Genomic DNA, 18,523 nt, shown 5'->3' with positions numbered 1-18,523 from the left:
TGTGCTGGAGAAAGCCACCGTGGGTAGAGAATGTGTGATGTGTGGAGACTGGGCACTGTTGGGTGTTCCTGAGGTCGGGTGGACCTCCATGGAGGGTGTGTTGGATATTGTAGTGTGGTGAAGTGTCGTCGGAGGTTGCTGGGTTGTGTAGGAAGTGTGGGTTATGGAAACTGAAGTCGTGTCTGTGGAGAATGGGTTTTGTGTTAGGGTTGGGTAGTTGGTCGTGTACGTGTCTGGCGGTAATGTTTGAGTTTCTTCCACTTCCTTGACTGTGGTGGTTTGAAATATGGTGGTAGATGGGTTTATGACGGAAGGTGATGGGACCATATGTGAAGTTGTTTGGGTCTCGAGAGTCTGAGATGTTAGTGTCTTTTGTGATGTAGAAAATGTTGGGTTTATAGAGGATAGTGAGTTTTGTGTCCCAGGAAAAGGGGTAGTAGTCTGGGCAGATGTTTCTGAGGGACTTCCTGTGGAGTGTTGTGTAGTATGTAAAGAAAGAGCGGGTTGAGAGTGGCTGGTTCCTGTCACCAGTGTGGGCTTAGTATGAGATACTATGTTTTGGGTCCAGCTACTTGTTGTATGAGGTGGTGGTAGGCTGTTGCTCTGCCCTGTTTGGTGTGTGGTTAGAGTAGTCTTTCCAGAGAGAGCGAGTTGTGTGGTCTCAGTTGCTTGGCTTGCTGTTGTGGCTGGACGGTGAGTTTCCTGTTGGGCTGATGTCACTGTGGATCATGGCAGTGAATAATGTTTAGCTTATGCTCCTTTATATATATTGTCCTGTGTTCCTGGACTTGGATTTTCTCTCTGCTTTCTAGCCAAGGTGGAATGCTTTTGAGTTTCTCAACTTACTCAGACACTTGGTTTTCTTTGGTGAGTTTTACTGCAGTTCTAACTTCCCTCTCTTGCACTTCTCTTGGTGTATACCCTTTTTCTCTTGTGGCTGCCTCTCCTATGGCCTGAGATGTAGCTGGCTGTTTCCCTCTCTTTCTGCCGCCTGTGTGCCCCATTGGCTCCCCTTCTCCCTCACCCCGAATACACAGACTCTCCTTCTGAGTTGGATGTGCTGTACTGAGGGTCAGAGATGAATATGCAGCTCAAGTGCCCTGGTTTCCCATGGGCCTTGACTCACCTTGGCTGGTGGACGTCCCAGTCATTGTTGAGGTTAGTGGTGTCACTGTAGTACTCTCTGTGAGCTGAGCCGTGGTCTTCGTGGACGAGCTGGGGGAAGATGCTGTGGCCTTGGTTGTGGCCTGTGTCACTGGGAGCCTTGTGGGTGTTGATTTCGGTATGGATGTAAGAGGCAAAGGTGATGACAATGTTGTGGTAGCCACAGTGGTTTGAGGATATTCTGCAGAGGAAAGTCATGGAAACACCTTTTTCCCAGCTGCCTTTCCCAGATGCATGTCTGAGTCCCCTGCTCTTTGCTCCTGCCCTCAGGATACTTACTGTTACCTCTTCATAATTTGATGAACACAGTCTTGTCTCTTCCCCAGCCTGTGAGTGTCCATCTGGCTGGAGTGGGCTCACCTCAAGGGCAGTGACAGGCTCTCATGGGCCACTAATCATTTCCCTACTCACACTTCAGCTCTTTGGACTGATGTTCCTTTCTCCTCAGCATACCCAGAAGCACCCGGGATAGCTGCCGTGTGTGAGCGGGCCAGGCTGCAGGGTGGAGGCCCAGAAGTTCCTATGTATATTCTAGTGGAAGTTTCAGACAGCCTGGAATGGCCACACTGAGTGACCAGCTTGAGTTGTAAGCTAGGTTTTCCACCCTGCCTTTCATGCACAGGGAATTCTGAGCTGAGACACTGCCTTTAGGCAGTGGGAAGACAATAAGTGACCCCTCCGCACTCCAGGGCTCTACTGCATACCCCCCCTTTACCTCCTGAGGAGACTGTGGGTTTCTTGGGGGTGGTCCAATATGTCACTCCCTCAGTGGAGGATGGGGCTGAAGGTGGTGGAGTCGGAAGACCTGGCAAGTCGGAGGGGCCAACAGGTGTGGATGCAGAGCTGGAACTTTGGAACTCAGTGCTGATGGGGTTTGTTGTGGTAGTCCATGAACCTATGTGGGGCATATGTGTGCTCAAGGATGGGCAGGATCTGGCTCTGGCGTCCCTTTGCGAAAAGACAGATCTGCCTGCTGAGGAGCTTGGCAAAAGGTACAGGGTGGCTCATGGATCTCTGAAGGCAGCACGGACTCCCTGGAGACTTACCTGTAGAGGCCCTGCTTCCTGCTCAATCATAGATCAAGTGAGTCAGGTGGCCGGAATCAATGCCTGGCCAGGACCTAAGCTCTGTATGCTGTTTCCCTCGTGAGCGAGGACTGCAAGTTACTTTCCCCACCCTCCTGGGACCTGGCAGATGCAGAGGCTGGGCTGGCAGGGTGCGGGGAGCTGTCCATTGGAGCTAGGGTGAGCCTTAGGCAGGAAGCCTTCATCCTGTGGTACCAAGTGGGTGAGCAATCACCTGTGGTGGTTGGCGGCAGGGTGGTAGTGGCTGGTGCTGCAAGAGAAGGGAATCATCAGGGATTGCTGCCTATGAAGTTTCTCCCCTGGCTGCTCCACCCCTCTCCTGCCTCTTTTCCTCTTTCCCTTATCAGCTTGGCAAGGAGAGTGGGGGCCCAGCCAGGGTGCCATGGCAGGGTAGTTAGTGTCTAGAGCGGGGTTCACAGGGAAATTCCCACTGTGTACCTCAGCTCCCTGGCTGGCCTGCAGCACTCTGCCCAAAGGTTGTGGCTAAACAACGGCTGGGCTGGGGAAGAGAGCAGAGGCCAAGGGGAACAGTGCTGCCCTTTTGTCTCTGCAGTGTACATAAGAGCGTCAGAGCTTGTGTGTCGGTGTCCCGAGGGAGAGGATCTGGGAAGGAGCTACTGGGGCTGGACGGGCTTGATACATACATAGGTTACCCACACAAGGGCTATGCTACGTGATAGGAGGGGCAGCTGCTAGACTCACCACAGGGTACACAGGTCCCTTCTTTGTGGTCGAAGTACTCATTCTGGGAACAGTTGTAACAGCCTGGGGCAGAAAAGGGCCAGGGTCAGCACTCCTTTTTACACCCCCCGGTGGACCTGCCCACAGGGTCCACTCCCGCCACTGCATCCTTCCTCTCACTTTACACCAGCTTCTGAAGTCACCTCCTGGGCCTTAGAGCTCTGCCCTGCATGTCCTCGCTTTGGCTCTTGGCTCCTGTGTCTTAACTGCCTTCTTATGTTTTTTATTTTGAGTCAGCTCACTGTGTAGTGCTTGCTGACCTGAAACTCGATGCAGAGCCCAGACTTGAACTTACAGAGATCCGCCTGCCTCTGCCCCCTGAGGGCTGGGACAAATGGCGTGCCCCACCATGACTGGCCTAATTGCTCTTCTTTATGTGGAATTCTCTGTCTCTAACCTAGCTCCTGCCCCCTCTTATCTTCCACTCTGCAGAGACTCTAGAGCAGCAGCCATCCATCTAGCTGTGGGTTCTTATGGCACCTGGTTTAACTTGCACTGTGGCAGGTGTGTCACCTGACAGGTCTTTAGTTCCTTATTTTGATTTTTAAGGCTCTTTCCCAGGCCAGAGAACAGGGCTAGTTTGTGTGAGACCTGGCCCCCAGTCAAGAAACAGCCTGGAATTCAGTACACATTTACTGAGCGTGTGAGTGACTGAATGTGTGAGCGAATGAGTGTGTATGTGTCGGGGTAAATGTGTGCTGAGGAGTGTGTGGGTGAGTGAATGCATGAGAGTGGAGCTGCGTGTGAACGAGGGATTGCATTAGGGATAGATGTGCGCGTGAAAGAATGAATGGATGAACCAGTGAATAACTGAGTGAACAAAAGCCACAGGCGCGGCCTGTGCGTCCCCGTACCCAATACCTTCAATGTTTGTGTCCGGGAAGCTTCCCAAGCTGCCAGGGCAGAGACAGGGCTGGTAGTGCCAGGTGCAGTTGGCCTCCTGAGCATAGCGGTATTCATTCTCACCCACCAGTGTGTGGATGTTGTAGAAGTCACAGTAGACGGCTGAGGGGAAGGATTTACATCAGCTGGCATCAAGGCCTAAGTTCAAGCATGAAGGGCTTGGGCACTGCCGAAGGATGTCACCTCCTGGTGGGTCTGGGAGGGGAGAACCTGGGGAACAGTCGGTGACCCGAGGTTGCCCTGCAGGGGTACAGCCTGGCACCTGCCCGGAGAGAAGGCTTCTGGGGTAGGCCCCTGAGTGGAACAGGTTTGGGCATGGGGCGAGACACTCACGACAGAAGTCTGGGGTCCTCCAGTCCACACACACGCCCTTGTCCAGACAGGCCTTGGCATAGGCGGCCACCGCATCGCACAGACACTCGCAGTCTCCACCCATGTCGCACCCACAGGTGTCACGCACGCAGGCTTCGTAGTAGGGCAGGTGGTAGACCTGTGGGTGGAGGGTGCCATGTTGGCATTTGGCTGCTGCGGTGGTGGCAAGGTGGAGTCTACACTTTGCCGCCTTGGGGGATAGGCCCTGGGGGAGTGTCCTGGCACGCCAGGAGAGCACCTCCTAGTGGAAGCTGCAGCTCTCAGTGACTGCCGGCTTCCGGAGGTGAATGCTGACGGCGTTCAGTTAGCCCTGCCCTGGGGTATTCGTTACAGACAACTCCTGTTGGGACCAGGGTGTGGCAGCCAAAGCCTGGGTGTCTCTTGCTTGCATGCCTGACCCTCGCAGGGTCTCTTCTCCAGCCGGCCCCACCCCCAGACACCCCAGATTGCCCCTGGCTATAGGGACTTTGCACCGCATGGGCGTAGTCTCCTGTCATCCATACTGAGCACCAAGGACCAGCGGCTGTACCAGATGCTCTGAGTCCAAAAAGCTCATCTCTGCCCACGGCTGGGTCACTTCCGACGGACTAGCTTATCTCTGGGCCAGGCATCTCAGAGCAGCCAGCTGTCTGCCCAGGGTGACACTTTACTCACTGTCTTATCTGCTATGGTCCTCTAGTGGGTGGAGGTCTGGGCACTGCTAACCATCCCTAGCTTGTGGATGGCCCTGGCCCCGGGTGGTGGGTACTCCCCTCTCCACACCTGATACCTCCAGCCAACTGGGAACCCCACGGTAGGAGGACTGTCTGATGCCCCTTCCGAGCGGACAGGACCCACCTTGCTGTGGCAGGCGGCAAAGGTCTGGCTGTTGATGAGGCTGCATTTGCGCTCGGCCCAGGAGCGCCGGAAGGTATTCAGGCTGCAGGGATCCACCACGTAACTCGCATCCCCGCACAGTGGGCTCTCCTTCCATGAATTCACAAACTCCAGTTCACTGGATGCCACGTATTTGCTGCGTGTCTCGAAGTCATCCTTCATGTTCCCATTGGAGTTGCCACACAAGCCACAGAGGGCATCCTGGGGGAACAATTGCTGGGGAGCTATGTGCGCCTTAGGGTGAATACCTTGCCCTGAGGCCAGCCGGGACCGTGGATCCCCAGCAAGCGCCTGGTGGGTACCTGGGTGGCGCGGCGGATCTTGATAGAGACGCTCATGTGCTTGTTCCACACAAGTGTCAGGTTGAGCCTTCCAGGGATGTCTATGTCCAGGACAAGATTCAAGGTGCTGGGCTTCACCTGGAGGTGCACCAGGGGCTCCTCCCCACTGACTGTGTAGTTTTTGTCTGCCATTGTTATGGATAGCCCCTGTGGGGGAAGGCCTGTCACTGCTTGCTTTCTTTTCTTGCCCACCCCCAGCACCCAGGTCAGTCTGTGACTTGACTGTTTGGAAAGGGAGAGGAGTAATCCACTGTAACATGTTTTCATCTTTGTGAGGATCAGTTCAAAGCCAGCCTAAAAATGTGTGGTAAACTTGAGATCAGCCCGGGCTACATGAGACCCTGTCTCAAAACAGCAGTGAAAGACATGTATAGTTGCATCTCCTGGGACAGAAGGTTCTAGACATGTGGAAACAGATTCAGCTCCTTGAGAGCAGCTTTCTGCCCATGGAATGAATGCTATACAGCCCCCAGGAAGCTGCTGAAGACCATGGGACCACTAGTTCTGAGTGTGCAACTACCCAGTTGGTCACCAATTGCTGTCCACCCCTTCCTGTCATACAAATGAGGAGGGATGGTGTGTGTGTGTGTGTGTGTGTGTGTGTGTGTGTATGTGTGTGTGTGTGTAGGTGGGGTTGTTGTGAAGATGGAAGCTGGAGAGACCTGGGAGCTGATGATCAAAATACAGCCAGCCTTCTCCCCTGCTGTGGGGCCCAGCCACTCACACCCAGGGAGATCTTGATGGCTCGGGAGCAGGTGACCCCTGACTTTCCACAGATGACATTCTCTGTCAGGATCTTGAAGGTAGGCTGTGAGCTGTTGGCACCACAGTCATCCTGCAGGGAAAGGGTGTTGAAGAGAAACCCTCACGGTCCCCACCCTGGCTCCTTTTAGCCTTTGTTACCAGCCCCAGTGGTTACCGTGGCCAGGGTGTACTCGCAGTTGCCATCAAACACAAAGCGCTGTCCATCAAAAGTTACGATGTGGCCTTCACCGTAGAGGACGCAGGTGGATGGGCATTGTGTGCTGAGCTGGCAGGTCCACTTTCCCTGTGAGCAAGTGCTGGGGAGATGGACGGGAAGGAGTGGTTGGAGGCAGTCTTTTCGTATGAGGAGGTGGGCTGGAGACCTGGGCTGTGGCCTAGGACACCCCACCTCTGGGAGCCCCACCTTGAGACAACTTTCTTATGGGAGTCGTTGCCTGCCCAGATGGCCCTAGGGGTCTGGGTGTTCGGGGTGAGGCGTGACTTACCAGGTCTTACAGTCAGTATGGAGCTCAGCACCACCAGGATAGGACACCCCTGCAAAGTCACATGGGCATTCCTCTGCAGGCACGCACTGCCCATTGCTGTTCTCATAGAGGCCCTTGGGACAGACGCAGCCGGATTCGCACTTGGTGGGCACCTGGGTTGGGGAGACAGGATTAGTAGCTTCAGCCCCTGAGATTCCCCAGGTCTTTCCTTTTGTCCAGCTTTCTCTAAGGTCTCTCTGGGCAGCTGAGTTTTGCTCTTAGAGAAGCCACCCTTGCAGTAATGTTCCAGGTGTGTGGGTGCGTTTGTGTGTGTATCAAAATGGGCTGCCATATGCATAGGGATGGGTGGGCGTGGTTTCCAAGCTGGGAGCCAGACAGTGTCCTCACAGAATTGCACAGACAAGCACGCTGTCCTCCAGCTACCTAGCTACCAATCATCTCCTGACTCAATACCCAGCACTGGCTTTTGAGACGGAGACATAGCTAGAGGGAGGGGTTCAGCATGGCCCTGGCCTGAACTGAGCTCCTGTAGGTCTGTGGAGACCCTCCCCTCTTGTTACGAAGTGAACTGCTGCTTACACAGGCAATGCCTGTGGCCAGCATCTGGCATGTGGGGGCACACGCAGCTCCAAACTTGTCCTCGGATGACTGGCTGCAGGACTGGAAGGTCTGGGGTTCTGGGCAGGTTGCTGCAGGGAGGGAGAAGAGAGTTCAGGTGGACCGGGAGACAGCAGGCGCTGCGGGGACCTAGTGTACAGGGTCAAATGGCCACCTCCTGGTATGCACTTACCCAAGAACATCTCTGCCTGCCGTGGGCAGCTCAGGCGCCCATTGACGCAGTAGCTACAAGAAAGGGGCAGGGGCATGTGAGCTCACAGGTGTGCAGGGCCCCTCCCTCACCAGGCCTTGCCCAGCCCTGCCCTCCATACCATATGACCCCATTGATCATGGTTGACTGATCAGCCTGGACGAACTTGTTGCTGTCCAGCAGACAGGGGCACTGGGCCTTGTGCACACATTCTGCCTTGTGGTTCAAGTAGGTGCCCTCCGGGCAGTTGCAGCCATCCACTGGCACAGCACTCGGATGACACTCTGCCTCACGGTCCGACAGAGACAGGCAGGTACGGCCACAGGCCTTGCTATCGTAGCTGAACGTGCGGTTACCAGTGCAAGGCACAGCTGTGGGGAACGAGGGGTCAGGTCCTCAGGACAGGAGGCGTGTGTGGGGAGGGCCTAGGGCTTGGGTTCTGATGACTAGTAGGCAGAGGAACAGCCGAGAGAGGTTAAGGCCCTAGAACTCCTAGATGACCACAGGGGCCCTTTTGTGGTCTAGGCTCCCATTAATCCCAGGCCCACGACCCTGCTCCTTCTGACCCCTCCACTCGATCTCATAACAGTCAGCACTCACTGCAGTTGTCCACACTGCTCCTCCAGCCCCAGAGCAGGATGCCTCGGGAGGCACAAGCATGGGCATAGGTGCCCAGTGCAGAACAGATGTGAGGGAAGGTCTCCTCATAGTTGCAGGCCTGGTACACACATCTCTGTGGGAAAGGCGGGACCCATGTGTCAAGGACCGCATTTGCTGCTGCTCTTTCCCCTCGTCTTCATTTCCATTGCCCACTGGACCCACCTTGTAGAAGGGCTGGGGGTTCACCACAGCGTGACACTTCTCAAACACGCCACCCTTCCTCAGCAGCATGGAGCAGTGCGTCTCTGCACACACCTCTGGGGACAACAGGTGCAGCTGTGGGTGTCCTGTTCCCTACCCACCTCAACAGGCTCAGGTGGCTGAGGGTTGGGATGCAGGGAACTCACTGTTGAGCTGACTCATGGAGCAGGGGTCAGTCTCACGCTCTAGAGCAGGTGGACAGTTCCCTGCTCGCCAGGAGTCCACAAAGAGTGAGGCGGTGCCTTCGTCGATCCCCAGGCTGGTTGTGAAATCATCCGTTGTGTCCCCATTGAAATTGCCGCAGAGCCCTGTGTGGGGCCCGGATTTGTAAGCAACTGAGTCCTGGCCCCTCCCCATCCAGTTCCTCCATATACCCAAAAGCTCTCGTCTCTCCCGCTGGGCTCCTTTGATTAATCATCACTGGCCTCATGAGGCTGGGACTACAGGTTCCCTGGATACGGAGAGCCAGTATAAGGCACTCATGGGTCCTCACTGCATCTAGCTACAACAGAGAGAAGACAGCCAGGCTGACTCTGGGAGGGACCAGCAGGAGAGTAGCTTACCTCTAGTCTGGCCTTTAAACTGGGGCCCGACTGTGATGTACAGTTGGAAGACAGGTTGCAGGTGGACCACAAGTTCCAGCCCAAAGGTGGTGACCATCTGGAGGTGGGTGGATGTCTGCCTGAAGATGGTGATGTTTCCTGCAAGATTTCAGAGCTAAGAAGGCTGTCGCTGTTGCCATGTTCCAAAGTCATGACAACACAAAGCTGCCAGTGCCAGCCCCAGAAGAACTTACGTGTCTTGTATGGCAGCAGCTTGGTGTCCCCATTGTTGGTGACCACTTCATCCTCTGAGATCACAATTTTGTCCTGGCGGGACAAAGGGACAGAGGGAGTAGGAAGTAAGAGAAGCCCGAGCTAGGTGTGGGGGCTGCAGGCGGTAGACCACGGTATGTGCTTGATTCAGGGAAGGTAGCCTTACCTTCTTGGACAGGTAGATGATGGACACTAGGGAGGTTTCTGAGTGTGAGTAACCTGACTTGTCATACACAGCCATGAGGGTGCCTTCGTCAGGAAGCTGTGGGCTCTGGGGAAGTGAGTGGGTCAGACGTGGATGGACTGTCCCCTCTCCCCCAGCCCTAGGGCTCCTCCTACCTGGAGAAGAGTGTAGGTGCAGGTGCCATGGAAGCGGTAGGGTCTGGCGTCGAATGTGGTGACAAAGGAGCCACCCTCTAGGGAGCAGTGGCCAGGACATGGCTGCTTTGTGCACACCCAGCGGCCCATGGAACACTGGCTGCAGGTGGGCGTTGGGGTAGCCCCCAGTGGATTGTGAGTTCCAAGGAAAATAGCACCCCTCCCCATGTCCCATGCCGGCACAACTTGTTCTCTATACTCACCAGGTTTGGCAGGCTGTCCTTGTGATCTCCCCAGGGCCATAGACCATGCCATTGAGCATGCAGGGGCACTGGCTGACTGGCACACAGGAGTGGTTTCTGGATATATCGTCAAGCAGTGTACCTAAGAACATGGGCTCAGGTGGGCAGATGCTCTTTACACAGCCTTTCAATCCCTGTGGGGACTCCTCCCCAGCGGGCTGCTCCGTCCGTCCATCCCAGGCTTTGCCCCTTGCTCATCCCTGCTAGCCCTGGGGGAAGGTGCCTTGCAGAACTTAGAGCCCACCTCTCCTCAGTACTTGTAGATCCCTGCTTCCCACTGCCCACTCGGCCTGCAGTCCTGGGCTGACTGCGAGTTTTGGGGTGGGTCGGTAAGGCCTGAACCTGGGACTCAGATAGGGATCGTCTAAGCCAAGCTGGGTCATGGTGCAATTGAGTTTTGGCGATTTGAGTGCTGGTATACATTCTCACCATGGGGGCAGAAGCAGCCGAAGGTGCAGAGGCTGGAGCAGCTGTGCTGTGGGTTGGAGCAAGTCTTGGCACAGACCTCACCACACTCCTGGTACACCTGGTTAGCCGGGCACTGGCTCATGGCTGCAGGCAGCAGACATGGGGTCTGGTAAGAAGCTCCTGCCAGCCTTCCTGAGTTCCTACTTCATGTTTGCTTAGCCCCTCCCCTTCCGGAAGCTGCTTTCCCTTTCACCCTGTCTGGGACTCACGGCAGAGTCCGGGGGACCTCCAGTTGCGGACAGGCTGGCCGGCCATGCTGCACCGACGGGAGTATTCAGACAGTGTGGCGCAGCTGCAGTTCTGCTGGCCTGGCTGGGCACACTCGGCCATGTCTGCCTGGCAGCTCAGCACCAGTGGCTCTTTAGGCACATCACACTCAGGGGACACTAGGGTTAGTAGCTGGTTGCAGATCTGGGCCTGAATAGAGAGCCATTCAAAGTCACATGAGTAAGGTCACATCTGGTGTCATACGGGGGGGGGGGGGCTTGGGAGGCCAGAAGTGGGGGTGGCATTAGCCCCAGAGACCCTTACACATCCTGGCCCTGGGTTCTGGGCCACCCTACATACATATCTGGTCTTTCGGATGGTGGGGCTGGAGATGGCCTCATGGGCACAGATCTCATTTGGGTCGTCTAGCTTCTGGAGTGCAGCATACTTGTGGGGTGCCAGAAGTTTGCCTGGGAGCGTAGGACAGGGATCAGCATATCGGAATGACTACAGAGGGGCCTGGGGGCCTTACCACCCACCCCTGACCCAGCCTACCATCCTCGCTCAGGAATTCGTTGTCAGTGTTTCCATCGAAGTTTCCACACATTCCACATAGCTTGCCCATGTACTTCTTCTCTACCAGGACCTGTGTGTGTGTGTGTTGGGGGGGCGGCACTGTTGGTTCCTGGGGGGATGCATAAGGAGTTCCCCACCCAGGCTGGAGAGCCCTTGGCCTCTTGCTTCAAGGTTTCAGGTGCTCCCACCTTCCCACTCTGCCCTTCCTGGGGGTGGGGTGTGTGCTTCCTTTTCTGGCTGGATCCTCCTCCTTTTCAGATGGGGGAACTGAGGTGCTGTCTAAGCTCAGAGCCTCTTGGGTTGCTGGCCAGCAGTCAGTGCTGTCCTGCCATTCAGGGCTGCTGGGACTCGCTCTGAGGCGGGACTTTCTGAATGCTGCTTGTCAGCTCATGGCTCTCACCATAAGATGGTCATCTGGACCCCACATGATGACTAACTCCAGCTCCAGCTGCTTGGCCACCAGCCGCACGCTCTGGCCGTATGGCATGATCTGGAGACCATTGCTGGTGTAGGGCAGGCTAACAACCCTGTGGGCAAGACAAGTCAGCAGCTGTCCCTTCTGCCCCTCCCCCACCCTGGTTGCCCTGCCCCGCTTACCCGATGTCCCTGACAGAGATGGTTTCTTTGTTCACGGTAACCACAGAGGCCCCCAGTTCCATGATGATCCGGGAGATGTCCCCATCCTTGTCTCTGCGCACCTGGATGCTAAAGCTGGGCACGGCACCCCCACAGGTGGCCGTAAAGATATAATTGCACATCCCTTCGAAATTATACTCATGGCCGTCGAAGGTAGAGAAGTGGCCAGCCCCCCATGTGGAGCACCAACCCTTTTCTGGGGCTGCAAAGAAAACGGACATTCTCAGTCCCCTACCCTGTGTCCAGGAAGGGGCTATCTGCGGCAGCCTGGCCCAGAAGCTGTATCTCTGGAGAGCCCACCATAGCCCCAGCCCCACATGTCCACCCAGCTCCGGCCTGAGCTCTGCCTTCTGTCTAGGTCTTCTTACAGGGTAGCAGGTTATCCTCAGTGTCAGAATCAGCGGCATCTCCAGTCCAGGCACCTGTAAGACAGAAGCTACAACTCAGCACCACCCACCATGGTTCCTGTAGCCACTCTGGTCAGGGAAGGGCCAGGCATAGAGGTCACAGTTCCCAAATACCCAGCCCTCAGCTAATGCCTTGGGTGAGAACTCTTAGTGGAAGCCTGAGCTGAGACTTTCATTCATTCCTGGATCCTTCTTGTGGAAATTCCAACTATACGCTATACGTGTGTGTGTGTGTGTGTGTGTGTGTGTGTGTGTGTGTGTGTGTGTTTTAAGCTGTGGCTTCTTCCTTCCTGCACACTGGACCACTGGGCCTCTCCCACTCTGGTCAACAGTGATGTTGTTTCTGATGGCTCTCACCTGTCTTTGGAACATTCTTAGGCTGGCAAAGGAGGTGGTGTCCAGACTTGAATGGGCAGGACTCATGGTTAGTGTGGGCACTGTTATCTCAACCTGTCCCACCCTGCTGTCATCTTTGATGGGCTTGTCCACTTCTACCCACCCTGCTCTGGAGCAGCACGAGCTTGTCTGCAGTGTGCTTAACCGAGTAGTCACAGGTAGCAGGCTTTGAGGGAGGAATCTGCAAAGGGTGGATTCCAGCCCAAACCCTGGCATCTCGGCTTGTCTTTCCCCAGCTCGAACACCTCTCTGTTCTCATTACTTTCTGGGTTCTTCATTTGTTCACATATTCCATCTTTGGCTTAGTCCGGCTGCATGAAACTCCTGCTTGGCGCCTATCACCATGTCAGATGCTGCAGATCCACAGCACAGAGCTTGCTCCCACAAGGTCCCAGGAATGTGGCATCCACCCACACAGCACACAGGCTGTGGGAGTGACCTGCAGTGATGAGCAGTCAGCTGCTGCCGCACTGCTGGAATGGGAGGGCAGCCTCTCTGAGGAAGCAACGTGGGAACAGGGCCTAGGGGCTCTCTAGTCTGGAGCGTGCTGGAGGGGCACACTGTCCTATGGAGGCAAGCAGGGAGTGGAGTAGAGCTAGCAAGAAGCTCCTGGGGAGCTAGTGCCGTGTCGAGATAGGAGTATCTTGGACATTGATACCTGTCTGCTAGCATCTCTCCCTGTTCACTGCTCAGCTGAGCCAGGTTTCGGGGCTCAGCAGGGAGAGAATCTAAATGTAGGAATAGGCTCTGAGGGGACTTGCTCTGTGCAAGGCTCACCTTCATGAAGCTCTTAGTAGGGTTGTGAGAGGGTGGGCTTGGGGTGTGCTGAGGGGCAGCAGCCTGGGAGAGGGCAGAGGGCTGAGGTAGATTTTGGCTGCCCCCCTCTGCCTGGCCACACCCCAATTGTGTTCCTGGTCTGGCTGCCCAGTCTCTGTGTCTATTATTTAAACTCCCCAGAGGCTGCCTACGCCCACATCTAGGGCCCTGCATACAGTTTTCTTCCCTTTTTCCTCCTTGGCAGCCTTCAAGATAGCTGTGATGGGTCACGGTGACCGCCAGGCAGGGCCAGGTAACCACAGGGCCAGTCAACCTGTGTGAGGGAGGGCTCTTCCAGAGTTCCCATGAGCTGTGCTGTCCTGGACCCCTCTGCCAGTGTCTTACCTGACACACTTTCCACCCTGTGGACAAGCTGGACCACACTCTGCGTCCTTTAGGATGCAGTTTCCCACCTGGGCCCCGCCCTGAGCTCTCCTCAGTTTGAGGTATTTGTCTTTAGCTGGGGAGCACAGCTGCTCATGGTCATTCCCTTGATTAAAGAACAGTCCTAGATTGAGGAAGGACATCCTTCTGAACCAAGCATGGCTGCTGCTGCAGCTGCTTCTTCTTCTATAATTTTTATAGAATTTTTCTTTTTATTTCACTTGTATTGTGTTTTGCCCACATGTATGTCTGTGTGAGGGTATTAGGTCTCCTGGAACTGGAGTGACAGATAATTGTGAGCTGATGTGTGGGTGCTGGGAATTGAACCTAGGTCCTCTGGAAGAGCAGCCAATACTCTTAACCACTGAGCCATCTCTCCAGCCCCCAGGTATAGCTTCAAGAGAGTCTTAAATGGAGCACTGAGGGAGGAAGGGGATGCTTGCCTAGCCAGCCAGATCAGCCAAGAATCAACTTTGCCATCAACGGGATGATAGATGTCACAGACAGATAACCCTCACGTCATCTCATGAGCTTTAGATAAGAAGCTCTCTCCCTCATTCTGCCAGTCATTTCCAGAGTATGTGCACCTCTGAATGACACCTAGAACAGAGATGGACCAGCTGAGCGCTAGGGTGGCTAGTGGGAGTGGGGAGGAACTTACCATGGCATTTCTGAGTGCCCCTTGAGACTTTTATGCTCTAGCCCATGAGTCCTCTCTGGCAATCCAGTGAGGACCTGGTAGGAGCCTCATACTGGGCCTGAACCCTAAACCTGATGCCCACACATCATCCTCTCCCTCCTCAGAATCCAGCAGGCAGTGGGAATGGAAGATCTGAAGTCTAGGGAAGCCAGTAGCACCTGCTCCTGTCCAGTGAGTCCTAGGAGTATGGAAAATGGTCCAGGATCCCTGGGTGACACCCTCTGTAGCTCACATTTCTCTATCTTCTAGGCAGGATTGGGATATTGGGGTCCACTCCATTCTATGTAGTATGAATAGCACAGGCTCAGCTCCTGGCCCTTCTTGGTCTCAGACCTGGGTCTGGCTCCACTGCCTCAATATTTTGTCTATTGTGCTCCCAAGAGGCTCTTGTCCCATGTGGAGCATCACATTATTTAAAGTCTGAGATACACCTGGCACTCTTGCCCTCAGGCTGGCTATAATCAGAGGGCGGGCTCTATATGGACTACCTACCCCCCAGGGGAAGCCCCTGATATCTTCGATGGGCATTCAGAGCTGTGGTCTGGGGTGGCACAGGATGTCTTCCCATATATACAGGAGGGAAGTTGAAACCTGGAGCCAGCAGTACGGTTCTGTTAGTTCTGTTAGTGGGGCAAGGAGAAGTGGAGCCTGAATCCTGCCCGGCAACTTTGGCTCCACAAGTCATACCAAAGGGGCGACTCTGTTGGGGTGACACTTGCCCCTGCCCCCACATACCTCAGGCTTCTCAAAGACCTCTCAGGGCCAGAGCCAAGGGGGAGAGAGAAAGAGTACCAGGTCTGTCCTGTTGCTAGCCATTGCACCCTGCTGTTACCAAAACTGTTGAGACTGTGCAAGAGAGAGCCCCATCCCCTGTTTTAGATGAGCCCATTCTTTTCCTGGCCACCAGCTCACAGGCAGTGAACAGGTCTGAGCAGTTTGCTGGGCCCCACCTGCCTCCCATTCATCACTGTTCACATGGCTAGCCTGCCTCAGGCAAGAGTCAACGAGGCAAGAAGACCTGAGGACTTCCCCATGCACAGGAACCTGTGGAGGGCATTGGGTACTTGGCCCCCCTGGGCACAGCTTGGCAGACGCCCACTCACCAGCATTGATTAGGGATCCCCTGAAGAACAGCAACAGCAGCAGCAGCTGAGCCCTGGGCATGGTCGCACTCCTGGAGTGGAGAGGTGGCCACCAGCCCTGGTCTTCTCCTGCTGGGCGTTCAGGCAGTCCTGCTGCTGCCTGTGCTGCGACTCGAGTGTCTAGCTCTCCGAAGCTTATGTAGGGGTGGTGTGCCCTTCCCCTGCCGCACCCACTTGTGCCCCATACCCCAGGCCTGTGATCACCACCGCCTGCCGGGCACAGCGGTGGCCAAACAGGATATGGGGTTCCGCTTTATCAGGACTCAGACGTCTTTGGAAAATTCTGCAATGGTTGTGGCCCCATTATCTTCCCATTCTCAGCGGGGGGCTGACACATGTATTGTAGGGGACCACAAACACCTCCTGAATCTGGCTGTCCCAGGGGGCCAGGGTGGGTTCTGTCACAGCCCCTCCTAACTGACAGATCACTGTGGACACCATTGGCTACACACCTGGGTGCCTTGGGGTGGGGCTGGTCCAGGGGGATATCAGAGTGGCTGGGCCACCTCCCCATCCTGCCAGGTCATCCAGCCTCCACTCTGGATCCTGGTACCTAACCTGAGACACTTACTTGCTGGGTCTGCTCAGTTTATTGTGAGTTTTTCCTCCAGTAGAAAAACCACTTAGGGAGAGGTTTCTGGGGAGGGGTTCCCTGGCACTGTTTGCTGTGTTCTGAACTCTTGTTCTGTGGGTGAAGTTACTCACCTTTGCAGCATCTCCATGGGTTGAGTGAGCTGTGGGTTCCCTTAGACAACCCGTCAACCTACTTGGAATATGGGCTCCTGGGAATATGAGAGGCAGGGGCCAAAGGGGAGATGCATGCCAGCTTCTTAAGGGGCTAATGCTAGGGATAGGGCAAAAGGTCAGGCTGAGGGCCAGAATCAGGGTTAAGGGTGGGGTCAGAAAAGGTCAGGGTCTTCCTTGAGACTGTCTCTCAGCCAAGAGACGTCATGCCCCACTGAGTCTGTGCAGTCCCATTGGGAGCCTGGAGTGAGGCACAGGGACCTCCTGGTGGTGGCTTTGGTCACTCCGGGCCCATGAGTGCTGAGTGGTGCCCCTTCCACCCCTGCAGGAACTCAGGAGCAGCCTCATAGCTGTGTTCATTGCAGGTTTGGTATTGGCTCTAGCCTTGCCTGAGTCTGGGTCTTCAAATGGGCCTGTGTCTCACAGCTAAGCTAGGCCAAGCTCCCTAACCTGGACCCAGGCTGTCTCCTCTGGTCCCCCATCTCACATACTGTGAGCAACCAGATGCTGTCCTTGGTTGGCTCAGAGCAAATGCAGCAGATCCTGCGACAAAGCAGTGGATGTTTTCAGTAAATAAACCTCAGCTTCAGTGTTTTGTGTTTCCTGTTAAAGCTGTGGCACTGTGATACAGTGTGTGTCTACCATATTGAGGCCCTAGGTTCCTCCCTGCAAAAATTCCAACAACCCCTTCCCACCAAACCAAACCAAACCAAACCAAACCAAACCAAACCAAACCAAACCAAACCAAACCAAACCAAACCAAACCAAACCGAAAGAACATTATCTTTACAGAAACTCTGTGAGTTCAGCCTCAGTGGGTGGAGTGGTCATCTAATACTTTGTGTGCTTCTTGGTGGCCTGTTCTTATTGCTTTTATCCTCCCTCTCTCCTTCCCTTCCTCCATCTGTCCCTTCCTTCCATCTTTCTTTTTTTCTAATACATTTATTTATCTAGGTTTTGTGTGTGTGTGTGTGTGTGTGTGTGTGTGTGTGTGTGTGTATGACTGTGTGTGTATCGTGTGCATGCTGCTGCCTGCAGAAGCGAGGGTTGGAAACTGAGTGGCTTACAGGCAGTTGTGGGCTGCCTCGTGGGTGCTGGAAACCAAGCCTGGATTACTGACAAAAGCAACTAGCGCTCTAAAAAAAAAAAGAAAAAAGAAAAAAGATTGATTTATTTTTATTTTATGTGTATGAGTGTTTGCCTGCGTGAGTGTCTGTGCGCCATGTGTGTGGCTGGTACCTGCGGAGGCCAGAGGGGCCATCAAATTCTCTGGGACTGGAGCTATATAATGTTGTAGGTGCTAGGAATTGAGCCCTGCTCCTCTGGAAGAACAGCCAGTGCTCTTAACCACTGAGACATCAACAAGCGCTCTTAATGGCTGAGCTGTTTCTCTAGTGTCTCTTAGTGATAGAATTTTCTCTCTCTTAGTTTTCCTTGCTTTTACTTCTGTCTGTATGTGTGTGTAGGTATGTGTGTGTGAGTGCAGGTGCTGGCAGAGGCTAGAGGAGTTGAAGTTGGAGCTGGAATTCAAGTTATAGGCAGTGTTGATCTGCTTAATGTGGTTGGGGCTGGGAATCAAACTCTGGTTGTTTGGAAGAATAAATAGTAGGTGTTCTTTTTTTTAAATTTATTTTTATTTTTATTAATTACAGTTTATTCACTTTGTATCCCCCCTGTAGCTCCCTCCCTCGTCCCCTCCCAATGCCACCATCCCTCCCTCTTCTCCACCTGTGTCCCTCCCCCAGTTCACTGATAAGGGAGGTCCTCCTTCTCTTCCCTTTGATCCTAGTCTATCAGGTCTCATCAGGAGTGGCTGCATTGTCTTCCTCTGTGGCCTGGTAAGGCTGCTTCCCCCTCAGGGGGAGGTGATCAAAGAGCAGGCCAATCAGTTCCTGTCAGAGACAGTCCCTGTCCCCATTACTATGGAACCCACTTGGACACTGAACTGCCATGGGCTACATCTGTGCAGGGGTTCCAGCCATCTCCCTTTTAGCGGTTTCTTAGCCCTCAACAGCAGTCACTCGGGTGTGAAACTGAGGAACAGAGTGAAGCTTTCACCTAGAGTGACACAAGTGGAGCTTGTCCTCGCTCTGGCTGCATTCTCCCAGGTGGGCTTGGGCAGGTGAGAAGGAACTCAGGATAGACCCTCACACGGGGCAGTCATGTACAAGGGACTTATGACCCTGTGTGTCTAGGAGCCCTAGGTGTGCT

At 54.6% G+C, this 18,523-nt stretch overlaps 1 protein-coding gene across 1 annotated transcript in view; it reads right to left on the bottom strand.

Annotated features, from left to right (window-relative positions):
- Muc6 (mucin 6, oligomeric mucus/gel-forming) overlaps positions 1-15,590 on the bottom strand; it is a 16,751-nt gene extending 1,161 nt beyond the window's left edge. Inside the window, exons 1-31 of the mRNA XM_055606882.1 lie at positions 15,530-15,590; positions 12,092-12,145; positions 11,685-11,925; positions 11,488-11,614; positions 11,067-11,157; positions 10,872-10,981; positions 10,514-10,721; positions 10,266-10,388; positions 9,798-9,918; positions 9,556-9,694; positions 9,383-9,487; positions 9,198-9,270; positions 8,965-9,102; positions 8,548-8,709; positions 8,363-8,457; positions 8,141-8,273; positions 7,662-7,911; positions 7,523-7,575; positions 7,312-7,421; positions 6,733-6,884; positions 6,402-6,543; positions 6,207-6,317; positions 5,444-5,629; positions 5,103-5,342; positions 4,227-4,383; positions 3,852-3,995; positions 2,952-3,014; positions 2,464-2,499; positions 1,880-2,059; positions 1,117-1,345; positions 85-157 (exon numbers count right to left, since the gene is read on the bottom strand). Coding sequence (XP_055462857.1) covers positions 85-157; positions 1,117-1,345; positions 1,880-2,059; positions 2,464-2,499; positions 2,952-3,014; positions 3,852-3,995; positions 4,227-4,383; positions 5,103-5,342; positions 5,444-5,629; positions 6,207-6,317; positions 6,402-6,543; positions 6,733-6,884; positions 7,312-7,421; positions 7,523-7,575; positions 7,662-7,911; positions 8,141-8,273; positions 8,363-8,457; positions 8,548-8,709; positions 8,965-9,102; positions 9,198-9,270; positions 9,383-9,487; positions 9,556-9,694; positions 9,798-9,918; positions 10,266-10,388; positions 10,514-10,721; positions 10,872-10,981; positions 11,067-11,157; positions 11,488-11,614; positions 11,685-11,925; positions 12,092-12,145; positions 15,530-15,590 — 4,107 coding nt within the window. The remainder of the gene's footprint in view (positions 1-84; positions 158-1,116; positions 1,346-1,879; positions 2,060-2,463; positions 2,500-2,951; positions 3,015-3,851; positions 3,996-4,226; positions 4,384-5,102; positions 5,343-5,443; positions 5,630-6,206; positions 6,318-6,401; positions 6,544-6,732; positions 6,885-7,311; positions 7,422-7,522; positions 7,576-7,661; positions 7,912-8,140; positions 8,274-8,362; positions 8,458-8,547; positions 8,710-8,964; positions 9,103-9,197; positions 9,271-9,382; positions 9,488-9,555; positions 9,695-9,797; positions 9,919-10,265; positions 10,389-10,513; positions 10,722-10,871; positions 10,982-11,066; positions 11,158-11,487; positions 11,615-11,684; positions 11,926-12,091; positions 12,146-15,529) is intronic.
- Positions 15,591-18,523: the final 2,933 nt, after the last annotated feature.

The sequence above is a fragment of the Psammomys obesus genome, unplaced genomic scaffold (assembly GCF_907164565.1).
Source record: "Psammomys obesus unplaced genomic scaffold, mPsaObe1.curated_primary_1811, whole genome shotgun sequence".
In the NCBI taxonomy this organism is placed as follows: Eukaryota; Metazoa; Chordata; class Mammalia; order Rodentia; family Muridae; genus Psammomys; species Psammomys obesus.
Note: the sequence above shows the minus strand (reverse complement) of the source record. Positions and strands in the feature narration are given on the sequence as shown.